The 12,382-nt window shown below is 40.2% G+C and overlaps 1 protein-coding gene and 1 pseudogene across 1 annotated transcript; one reads left to right on the forward strand and one right to left on the reverse strand.

Annotated features, from left to right (window-relative positions):
- Positions 1 to 2,248: 2,248 nt before the first annotated feature.
- On the reverse strand, positions 2,249 to 6,163 carry LOC147425785 (uncharacterized). The gene is made up of 7 exons (XM_086500116.1): positions 6,131 to 6,163; positions 5,570 to 5,625; positions 2,999 to 3,733; positions 2,847 to 2,902; positions 2,687 to 2,781; positions 2,470 to 2,601; positions 2,249 to 2,401 (listed from the first exon to the last, which is right to left on the reverse strand). Exons 1-7 carry the CDS (start codon positions 6,161 to 6,163, stop codon positions 2,249 to 2,251), a joined length of 1,260 nt encoding a protein of 419 aa, XP_086356242.1.
- Positions 6,164 to 6,496: 333 nt separating this feature from the next.
- Positions 6,497 to 8,346, forward strand: LOC147425786 (uncharacterized; annotated as a pseudogene).
- Positions 8,347 to 12,382: the final 4,036 nt, after the last annotated feature.

Here is a 12,382-nt window from a genome sequence, read left to right on the forward strand (position 1 = left end):
TATTGCCTAAGGAAATAAAACCCAAGACATTGCATGTCTAGGAGGCTGAACCATACGTCCCCATAGCCCAACTCTCTAGAGCTTCAACTGATGTAGTTGAAAGAAAGCTTGAGACACACAAGAACCATCCACATATAACAGAGAAAAAATACAAGTGGGTCCCTAAAGCCTCTGTAGTGAGCATGGTTGATGCAAAAAAACGAAAACCTCGTAAGAACCGTCCCACTCACTCCAAGAAATGTAAAGAAACGTTGCGTTGGATTCCTAAACGACTATTGGAAGCCCAAGGATACTATGAAGGAAATGATCAAATCTGGGTGCCCAAACGTAAAGTGTACTCTTACCTGTCACCTGGCCCATGTAAACCCAATCCTGTGGCTCCAAAATAAATTGAAAATCGCGGAAAGGAAAAAATCATGGAATGTTACACACCCGATCTAGAGCTAGTTTGGGTACCAAAGAAAGAACGATTTGTTCCACCTAGCTCAGGAACAGGGAAATCAAATGAAGCTTCTTGCTCTTCATGTAGTTCCTATACGCAAATAGAAGCTTCGACACAACCTCCACCTACCACTGTACATATCCATATAAGCACGAAAGAGTTTGCACCTCCCGGGGTAAGTTCACCACCTACAACAACGTTGCAAATAAAATCATGGGAGAGTACCTTACCACCCTTGCAACTAGATGAAATGCATAGGGCGGTCGAAAACTATTGGTTAAAACCTTCACCCATAACAACTTGGAACAATTGGTTTCAAAAGGTGACGATCTCATTCCAAAAGGTATGATCTACCCAAGGAAGGGGGGAGTGTTTGCTAACATCAATCATTCACTCGCTCCCCTCTCAACCTTCCTCCCTGACCTCTCAATTCCAATCTTAGGGAATGTATATATATAGCCTTATACTCACAAAAAACAAAAATAGTAAAGAGCAAGAGCGACTAGCAACGAGAGAGCACCCTATCAGATCTTACATATAAGTCCAAATTCACCGTGTCAATTCAAGCAACACACAAAAACAACTCTTATGTTTTAAAGGCCTAACCAAATCTATCTGTCTTGTCAGAAATGGCTACTTCACCAGAGGCATGCACTTCTATTTTTTATGAAAGGTACCCTTTGTCTTTTCCTCAAGTGTTCTATGTATGCTACCCTATACTTTCTTGCAAATGGGATTTGATAGAGAGCCTTGCATGTGAGAGAAATTTTGAGGAGTTAGAATGGCTGATACGTCTATGGCTAACTAGTGATCCCTACCCAGTAGCGAATGTGTCTCCAATGGGACATGCTTATTCTTTTGCACAAGATCAGTATCCACGCATCGCGAGGTTCTTGATTAGCATGCTTGCACAAGAGGATGATGAAGAGGAACTAATAGAGACCGAGGAAGACTATGGCCTCACGGACAACGATTTTATTTATCTAGATGATGAGGATAGAGGCCTAGCCTTAGGGTGGCCACCCGGTTTATATAATATCCTCTTTCCTTGATTCTAAAGGGGGTAACAGATAGGTAGGTTAGGGGTCTAGATTGTGTTTTGAGTTTGTTTTTTAGGAGTTTTAATTTTTCACACTGACATGCCTCCTAGAGGTATAGTGCCTGTTTTTGGATGTGTTAGGTAGGACTTATATGGATCTCCATCCACATGGCTGAGTACATCTGCTTCAACAAAATGAGCCACTCCATACCTCCAGGTGTACTACTTTCCATGATTCATGTTGGTGGATATGTGTAATTGCTAATAATGATTTTTCATTCTTTGTTTGAGTGCAATAGTTATGATTGTTATCTGCCATTATAGATGTATAAATTTGTCTTTGCTTAAGTTGATTGAACTCCAATTTAATCTTATGGATGAGCCTGGAGATTAGGAGACCGTGACTTTAGGTTAACTCATTTACTTGACCACTAGGCCTAGCTAATAAAATTATCCGAGTATTTGAGACCTTAGGAATGTTTTAGGCAGAGAAAAGCTTGCTCACTCAAACAACAAAAAACACTAGTGTGAATACCAAGGAAATGGAAGCAAAAAAAAAACATAAGTGCCACAAATGAAAAATCTTACGCTGGAAGAGAAATCCTGGCTTGAATTGGTACTTCACTCACATGTATTGTCGATGGTACTAGAGCCCTAGAGGTTCCCAGTGTGGGCGCTTTTCCTTGAGAAGCAAAAAACCCCGGACATACAAAATAAGCACACACGTCACATGATTGTGACCCAAAGTAAAAAAGTATTAAAAAAAATTAAAAATTAAAAATTAAAAGACCCCAACATGTAGCACAAGATATAGAATAGAGTTTCTCTATTGTAATCTTGAATTTTTCATCCTCAAAAGGAAGACTCCATAAAATTAGAAACCATTCTTCTCCATTAGCAGGATTCACCACGGATAGATTCTACAATAACCAAACAAAATAAACAAACAAATCTTTTTATTATACTTTTAATAGAGTGTTGTACTCACCCGAGTCATGCGTCTATTGTAAGCTTTAACAACATTCCTCTTTGCTTGAATCTCAGTCCTCGCACGTTCATCTTGTGACAAAGTAAGAGGTATCTTATTTAATGCTACCTGTAAATCAGAATTCCATTTATTCTGCATACACCATTTCAATAAAATGTATCAAGAACCAAAAAGATTATTAGAATCTTACCAAATCTTAACAAATTTAAGTACATACCCCATAAACCATGGGACCAAGGATAGATTGAGTAAGAGGATACCAAACCCTCTTTCCTAATTGTGCTTCTTGAGCCCTTGATTTCTCCATTGACACTACACTCATTCAGCCTCAGTAAAATTTTCAGTGATTTGAGACCCATCTAAAGAACAAATGGTACTTGTATGATACAAGTAGTCTTTGAGGTTGGTCTTAATGATTGCTTCTTCATTCATTCTACATAAACAATAAACCATTAAAAATTTACCTCAATACGTATCATTAAAACAAAGAAAAAGAAAAATTTAATGTACAAATGAAAATAAGACTTACATGTTCAATCTTTGAAGAGCAGCAATTAATCTCAACTCCTCTTGTTGGTTAGGAACAATAAATTGTGCCAAAACTCTCACATGTTTCTTCTTGTCATTACGTGAGACCTCGCTTATGCTCTCCATCCAAGAGGCCGCTCGATGATTCCCTTCCCAGACAAAGAACATCTTTCCCTTCAACATGGACCATTGATCGTTGTTTTCAAGCTCATCCTCAAACTCTTTGTTAACCATATGCCAATACTTGTCCCAAGTTTTTGTAATGTCCTCATTAACATCTCTACTTGAACCATCAGGAAGATTTATGGATAAGATGAACATACCTTTCATCTTAAGGTACCCTTCTTCTTCAAAAACCTTCTTAAGTAGAGAAAGGTACCTTCTAAGCTCTCGTACTCTCTCATTTATCAAACACCTACAAAGAGGAATCATAGGGGGTATACATCCTTTATTGAGGGTTAAACTGTCTATAAACTTGGAGCCTTGAGTCCTGATAATAGCTTGTGGGATGACCTCCTCAACCTCCTTGTCATCTGTCACCTTCTCATTGTCCTTCATACCCCCATCTACATCCTTATCATCATTAGTGGCCTCTTTATCTCCTTGATCATCATGAATGTCTTCTACTTGTTGATTAGCCTGAGCATTTTCAGCTTTATCAACTAATTTTTCGCTATCCTCGCTGCTAGCAACAGATTCTCTTCTTGTGTATGAATTTGGGTGAACCTTTTGTCCTCTTTCCAAAGCACAAATAAAGAACAAATAAGCATATCAACAAAAATATTAAACTTACATACATTTAAAATTTCTTCAAAACAAGATGCTTATTTATGGGCCAAATTTAAAATTCAAAACTTAAGAACATGCATTTCAGTCAAAATCCGACATCACATGCATTGTGTGTGTGTGTGTGTGTGTGTGTGTGTTTGCGGAGGTGTTAGCATTGGCCTTCTATGCTTAAAACCAGCCCCATTCCGATGTATATGCATCATACACATCTCAACCAATCACCAATCCATACTGGGTACCTCCTACAATCAACGTATTGGCAAGAGATGCCAATTGAAGTACAATCAAACAGTAGCCTCTTCCAAAAATCGGGGAAGAGCCTCGACACTTACACAAACACTCGAAATACTGTTGGTTTGAAATACTCTAGATAGTTTCTGACAATTTAAGTGCAATGGCATGTTAGAGGCAGTTTATAGCCAATGGGCTTCATGGCCAAAGCAAATGTGAAAAGAAGTCCAACCAGAAAATGTAACCTCCGCCATTAACACATCCACGATAAGATATGTGAAGGACGAACGGTCGGTATCTCCCTTAACCGATGGCTACTGTTTGATTGTGCTTCAATTGGCATCGCATTTAGCCTACACCATCTGTGGCTCCCGGCCACCAATCCGTGTCAAATAATTTCTGTTTACAACTATACAATATCACAGAATGGTGTTTATTGTTGATGTTATGGTGGAGTTAGAGATGAAGTAATAACTTCGAGAACTCGCAAGAAATGCGGAGTGTAACACCAAAGAGGAGTTATGCTCCAATACCATAGATGAGTTATGCCCCAACTCTTGGAATGATGCCCCGCATATGCTTCCCCCCCCCCCCCCCATGCGACCTTCCAATGACGAATACCCAGGCAGGGTTTCGCCGACGAAACCCCTGGCATGGAGCAGTGTTGAAAAGAACTTTACTCATCTTATGGCTTGACTGAGATATGTATGCCTTTCGACTGAGATATGTATGCATTTCGATTGAGATATGAATGCCTTTCGATTGAGATATGTATGCATTTCGATGGGGAAAAGCAGCTCATAACACAGTTGAAGGTCAAAGGTGTGGAAAGCCAATACACAGCTAGCCCCTTTTGATGGTGTGGAAAGCCAATACACAGCTAGCAAGTCCCATGTTGGTCAAGAATCTACGTATTCACAGGTATTTCGTCGGCGAAACCCAATCTTGCCAAGAGCCCCAAGCCACCTGCTCAGTCATTGCCATGGCATAATCCACTCTTTCATGGTGTTGGAGGTTAAAAGTTAAGTGTTTCGCTACCGAAACTACCTGGTCTGTGCATAATTTCAAGAGATTTCAAGAGGTGAAATTTAGATTTGTTGAACTGAGCTTCGCCATCCTGTAGATCATGCTTAGACATGTTCTAAAACACATCTTGACAGATGATTGGGAAGAAGGCACATGTTCTATTTGGCAAAAGAGCTTCGCCCACCTGTAGATCATGCTTAGACATGTTCTAAACCACATCTTGACAGATGATTGGGAAGAAGGCACATGTTTGATACTACAGTTTGGATAATTTGGGTGATTACAAGCAAGGAAAATGGCAAGGAATAGGCTCTCTGTATTGGTCTGTGTTTAGAATCTATGAATTAGAGAGATGAAGCAACAACTTCTGTCGAACGATCACTGGCATACAGCAGTAGCAGGCTAGTATATCACATCATTGACTTAATTTAAATCTCTCAATTGCCATGGCATCAATACCTACTCGCAATAGCTCTCAGGCACCTGCGCAGGAAATTCATTCTCAAGGGGTACCTTCTCTCAATACCTCTCAGGCACTTGCTCGCAATTCATCAATACCTTCTCGCAATAGCTCTCAGGCACCTGCGCAAGGGGCACCTACACACTTACTGCAGCAGATTTTGCAACAGATCACGCGTTTTTGCATCAGATTTGCAACACATCACGCGTCCTTGGCGGCTATCAACAGGCTTGTATCCTTTCGCAAAATCAACAAAATCAGCAAAGGTTGATTAACCTCTGGAAAGCAAAGGGCACCTGCATAGTAAGTGTTTCGCCGTCGAAACTACCTGGTCTGGTCACACGTTTTTCTCAGTGGGTGGGGGCCCCTTTAGAAGGCCCGTCTGGACCAAGAGCAGCCTGCTACTGTGTGTGAGGGTCAAGTCGAGCTACTGTGTGCGAGGGTCAATGGTAGGGGTTGCCCCCGACTGTGTCAAGGATAGGGATTGTGTGCCCTCGAGGGTCAAGTCGAGCAGCACAGCATGCTAGTGTGTGCACCCGAAACCAATTTGCTAAGATATAGAGGAGTTTCGATGCGGAAACCCCTCCACGACCTAGTAGAAAAAACAACAGAGAGAGAGAGGAGTACCTGTTCACGTTTCTGCTGATTGCGCCGTTTCATTGTGTGCTGTAGGGATCGCACACAGAGCTACGTTTTCAAGCTGTCCACACAATCAAAGACCATGGCGTGTAGGACATTTTAAATCTATTTTTTAATTTATTGAATATATGAAAACTATAAAAATGATAATACAAGATATATAATAAAAATGATAACAATGCTTGAGTCATATCTAAAGTAAGATACTTCGCATTGAATACCGCCAATCTTCACTTTAAAACAGAATATCTTGTCATTTATTGTTCACTCTCATACCATCATATATACGAGTCTTGTTCTCTGTTTAACACTATCTTTGCCACTTTTGCCTTTTGCCTTCTACTTTCTGCAAATATGAATACTGCAATTATACGAGATGAGAGCAGCACTAAACAGATAGAGCTTTCAACTCAAAATAGTGTTGTGGAGATCTCACGCCATGAGTTAAGTGCACGTTTTAGATTAGTAGAGCATACAATAAGTTTGCATCAATTATTTGGTGAGCAGAATGAAGGTCTTTCTTTTGAGGTGCCAAATATTCACAGAGGAGAGAATACTGTGTTTCAATTGGATATTCAATTTGGAAGGACATTTGTTTTGAATGGCAGACAGCTATCAAGACGAGCTCCTGTTATAGAAATTGAGGAAGAGTGTTCAATACAGCAGTCAGTGGAGGAGAAAGGTGAGCCAAAAGCAACAGAGATTGCTAGCTTGGAAACTTCCACTGCACATAGCATAGTTGAGATGCTTAGAAATCTGCCACAAAAGAACTCTTTAAGAGAAAACTTTGAGCTAGTTCGCGAGATAAGAAATATTGATGAGCTACCACAAAGATATGATGGAAACATCATGTTTGAGCTTCCATATGCAGACCCTACCAATAGGACAATAGGAGCAAATGAAAAATTTGATGGACATGTTTGGACAAATGCGGTAACAAGCAATATCGCTGGATTTGATGGGATTGTGAGATTCAAAAAATGTGGTGGACATTTGATGTGCCTAAACAATATATGTTCAGGAGTACAAAGATCAAAATAAATGAATGAAAAGTTTTGGACAGGGTGTTTGTCAAAAGTCTGTCCCTCAGGATCCATGACAGGCAGCTTTGGAAGCCTAAAATGCTTTTATTGTAATCTTCCCCCAACTTGCATCTCTGAATGCCCTTGTAAGCTCATTCTTTGCTTGCCCTCAGAGATCCCTGGTAAGAGAATAACGAGAGGGATTCTTCACATGGGTTGTCACCTACACCCAGTTGCTGAGGGTTTTGCAAAACAAGCAATGGTGGATGTTAAAGTCAAAGTGAAGGACATGATATCTAAAGATTTTGTGGGTAGGCCAAGGTCTCTCCAACAAAAATTGGCAAAGGAAATAGTACTCAATCAGCACTTTTTAAAGACCACTCTGCTAAGACAATGCTTTCTGACAAGGACTTAGGTGAGGTCCTTGCTAAACTTGCACCTACACTTGACAAACGAAGATTTTCACGGTGGAGGAAAGAAGCACAAGAGGAGGTCGGCCAACCCACTACTGGCTATGATTCCATTTTTAGTTTGAAGAAGCGCTTGCTTTTTGACTTTTTTCAAAGCATGGCCTTTCCTGGTCAACTAGAGTTCTCTGGCTTTGATAGATGTCACATTTTTAAAATGTCAACCCAAGGACCTGGCAATGGTGTTGATTTGGTTAATAAAATGCGTCTTGGTGGCGAATTGGAAAGTTGTTGGGTTTTCTTTGATTTTGTTAAAAGAATTCAAGAATGGACAACTATGGCATGCCATGTATATAACCCTTATGTTCAAGAAATGCAAACCATAGCTATTGGAGATTTTAAAGTGGAAGATACTGAAGCTCAAACTCTTTTTTGGATGCTACTGAATCGAGTGATGCAAAAGGAGGGTTACAAAAAGGCTGAATTCAAAGGATTTATGGTTGATGAAGCTCAGGCAAATTGGCGAGCTGTGAGGACTGTTTTTAATGGAGGCCCTAATAATGTTATGGTTGGACAGGAAAGATCATGCTCATTTCATTGGGAACAGAGTATGCAGCAACATGCAAGAAAATGTATCCTTCACCACAGTCAAGAAGAGTTTAAACAAAGGTGTAGAGCATGGAGGATTGCACCTTCTGAAGAGGCTGCCGAAACAGAATTGGACAATCTACGTATGTGGTTGAGAAAAGGACATTTAGACAAGACAAAGATTTGAATTCTCGAGACATGGCTTGTCTGGTGGCATGCCAGAGTTGCACATTGGGGTGAATACATGGTCAAGGTGAGTCATTGTTAAATATTTAGAGCAGATAAAATAATTGCAAGTTTAAATGTTCTAAATTTATTTCAGGCTTTGGAGGGGAGTGATAGGCAACTAGTACCACAGGCAAACTTAGCGGAGTCCGTGCATGGGAGCTGGTTAGCTTCCAATGATGGGGTTAAATATATTTCTCTATACAATGCTTGCTACGGTGATCTTTGTACTGTTCTTTTGCAGCAGTCAAAGTATGATTCTTTTCTTAAGGGTGGACACCTTGGATGTGGCCCTGGAATTGAGAAAATTAAAAAAAGACGAGCTTCATCTAGTGCAACCCTCCCAAGACCTACAGAAGTGGTGGACCTAACTAATCAGGCAGCAGTTGAGCTTAATGCTACTAGTAGAAACTTTTTGGCAGATGGTGATTCAAGGACAATGCGGCGACGATGACAACGAAAACACAATAATCCAATTAGAGATAGAGATTCACATCCGCCTGAATTTGAGTATGTCACACAACCCGCACGTCGCTGAACTCGACCTACCCATAGCTCAATTGGAATACAAACCACTATTGAGGTGGATGTTCACCACACACGATGGGCTATTCGAAGGAAAAATCCAGGGAGTGAAGTGCGATGCCAAGAATACTTACGACATAAAAACAAAAAGTGCAATGAGCTAATTGATAAGAAGGGTAGAGGAGGATTATTAGGGGTGCCTGCCCATTGTTTTGAGGGTCTCATTGAAATCCCTTCAGGTCTAAGAAAACAATTTGTATGGTTCTGTGGCAACAACATTGATCATACATGGGAGCCATCAAAAATTGTGAAGGAGAGACCAGCAAACCGTCCTACTATATGGCCAATTGCAAAAGGAACATCCTTAGATTAAATAGAAATAGAAGCATTGTGGGCTGCAGGATTTGACTTGCAGAATATTGAAACTACATCACAACAAAATGCAAATTTGGTGCAAAATGCAGATGATGTTGATGTGCGTCCTAAGCACCGTGATGGTAGGGTGGTGGTGGTCACTAGGGTCATAACAAAAGAGATGGAGGCAAGAATCAACAGAGCTGCAGAGTTGATTTGCACAATTCATGGCCAACGTGTGGTGATTCAAAATGAGCATGTGGAATTTACTTTGACAACCAGTACAAGCGAGAAAAATGAGGAGAGCTAGGTGGTAGTGTCCATCTTTCCTTCTTGCACATGTGAGGATTTCCAAAAGCGTTTACGAGAGGGTAAAAAATATATGCCTTGCAAGCATCTTTATTTTGTCTACGCAAAAAAGCTTGGGTTAGATGTGTTTCATCAAAGGTTTGTTCATCAAGCAACCTTGACTAAAAGGGAGCTCCATCAAGCACTTAGACTTTTGTCATAGATTTTAGATTACCTTGCATTGTTTTGGAAATTTTGGAAAATGTTGTCTATGTATAGCTGCTCAATCAAACTACCATATGCAATTGTATCAAACTACCATGTGCGATTGTATCAAACTACCATGTGCGATTGTTGTATTTGTATACATTACGTGATTGCTCATATATACATTTCTATATGTTCTGGGCCACTTTTGAGAAAATATTTTTAGGTTCTATATACAGTCTCAAGGTGTTTTTTCCTACAGTTGTACTATATATAGTTTCAAAAACTTACATTGTCTGTTTACTTACAAGGTATTTTTTCTAGCAATTGAACTATTTGCAAATGCACTGTTTATGGTATACAGCCTTCAAAATTTTTAGCCTAAAGTGAGCATGTATCCTTGGCTACTATTGTATACATTCCACAATTAGGCATTCAAAAAGGTAGAGAGCTAACTAAAGGTAGATTTAACAAAGTGTGATTTATTGTTTTTCTAGTGATACATTTACAATGTATAAAGATTCAATTTGCATATGATCTTGTGATTCTTGGAAATGTAGAAATGTTTCTCAAATAAAACCACCACTACTACGTGCAGTTTCTATGAGTTAAATCCTTATGAAATTGCAAAACAAAATTATTGTTGCTAATTTGTTTGTTGAATAGAATAATCTATATCAAAGGTATTGATACTATGATGCTCATACATATTGTAAAGGAAGTTCGCAACATGTAGCATTGATCTACCTTTGCTTAACAAGATTCTTTGTGATAAGATGCAAAGCTGTGCTTGATTTTTATCGAGTGTTTCTTAGTGAAATACATCAAGCATAATGTTTGTGTTTTTGGGGTTCTTTTTAATTATGTTACTTTTTTTTCCATCACTCGTCTTGCTCGTTGGATTATGCTCGCAAAATGGTCATCCCCCCTTGGAATCTACAGCCTATTCTAGCTCCAAAGGCTCATTTGCCCAAGTTAGTAGAGCTACTGAATGAGAATATCAAAATGGGAATTTTGGAGCCTTCTTGTGCTCCATACTCAAACAGGTGGCTCTTGGGTCAAAAGAAGAATGGTTCTCTACGCTTCATCCAAGATATGCAACCAGTGAATAAGGTGACAATTAGAAATGTAGGTACAGGTCCAATTGTGGATGAGTTTGCAGAGACGTTTGTAGGAAGGCAAATATACTCCATGGGGGATCTTAGGGTATGATCAGTTTCAACTTACAATCGAAAGCGGATACTTGACAACCATGAGGACACCTTTGGGTTTGGTAAGGAAGTGTACCTTGCCATAGGGAGGAACCAACTCGGCTTCACATATAATGAATGGGATGAATAAATTCATAATCACAATGCCTTTCATTGATGATTTGCCTATCAAAGGATGTGAAGAAAGTGACAAAGATGAAGCTTTGGATCTCAAGGTATGTCACAGGTTTGTGGTAAATCACATAAATGATTGAGATAAAATTTTGTCCAGGTTGGAAGAAGTGAATCTTACATTGTCAGGGAAAAAGTCTATGTTTGGTGTCAATGAAGTGCTCATTGTGGGGCACATGCGCGGGCCATGATATGGTAGGAAACCTTGTCCATCAAAGGTAGCCGACCCTCCAATCCGCCCATGTGTGGCCGTCCTTGTGTAGACAAATCCGCTTTTGAATTCGGCCACCGGCCATTCAATTCGGCCACCGACCACCGGCAATTGACTTCTGACCACCGGCCACCAGCCATTGACTACCGGCCGATCGTGTTCCGACCACTTTCCAGCCGCCGTCCGGCCATAATATTCCGGAGAAAAAGGAATACTCTTGCGAGGGAAAAGAAAAGTCTCTGGGGCTTCCACCCCCGAGGACCCTAAAGTTTCCCCTGATTCTTGGCTGTGAAAATTTTGGTTTTTGGTGAGTGATTTTCCTTTACGCACGATGGCTTCTCCTCATAATGGGGGCCTTACAAATGTGCGCTTTTACCACAGAAAATTACAAGGGGTAAATTAGTCTCCATACTTATCAATCTCCCACTTGGAGACTGATCTCCAAACCAAACCTGTGACTGCTTTCCATCCTAGCTTCTTATTCTTGAATGCCGATTGAAGATGAGCAAAAGCTCAACTTGACCACCTTTGTAAACATGTCTACAGGAGTTTCACTTGTATGCACCTTTCCTAGCTTTAGTTGTCCCTCTTCCAAAAGAGTGCGTATGAAGTGATATCTCACCTCAATTTGCTTTGTCCTTGAATGAAAGGTTGAGTTCTTCGCAAGATGGATAGCGCTTTGGCTATCACTGTACAAGACACAATTGTCTTGTTTGAATCCAAGCTCTTCCAAGAATCTGTGAAGCCACAAAATTTCTTTGCTTGCCTTCGTCATTGCTACATACTCTGCTTTCGTCGTAGAAAGTGAGACCACTTTCTGCAGCTTTGAAGCCCAGCTTACTGCTGTGCCTCCAACCGTGAACACATAGCCAGTAGTGCTGCTTCGAGTATCTTTGTCACCTGCCATATCTGCATCAGCATACCCTTCTAGAAATATATTAGTTCCTCCAAAATACATAGCATCTATTGTTGTCGATTTTAGATACCTAAGTATCCACTTCACAGCTTGCCAATTCTCTTTACGTGGATTG

The sequence above is a fragment of the Adiantum capillus-veneris genome, chromosome 25 (genome assembly GCF_014529385.1).
Source record: "Adiantum capillus-veneris isolate H3 chromosome 25, ASM1452938v2, whole genome shotgun sequence".
NCBI classification, from domain to species: domain Eukaryota; kingdom Viridiplantae; phylum Streptophyta; class Polypodiopsida; order Polypodiales; family Pteridaceae; genus Adiantum; species Adiantum capillus-veneris.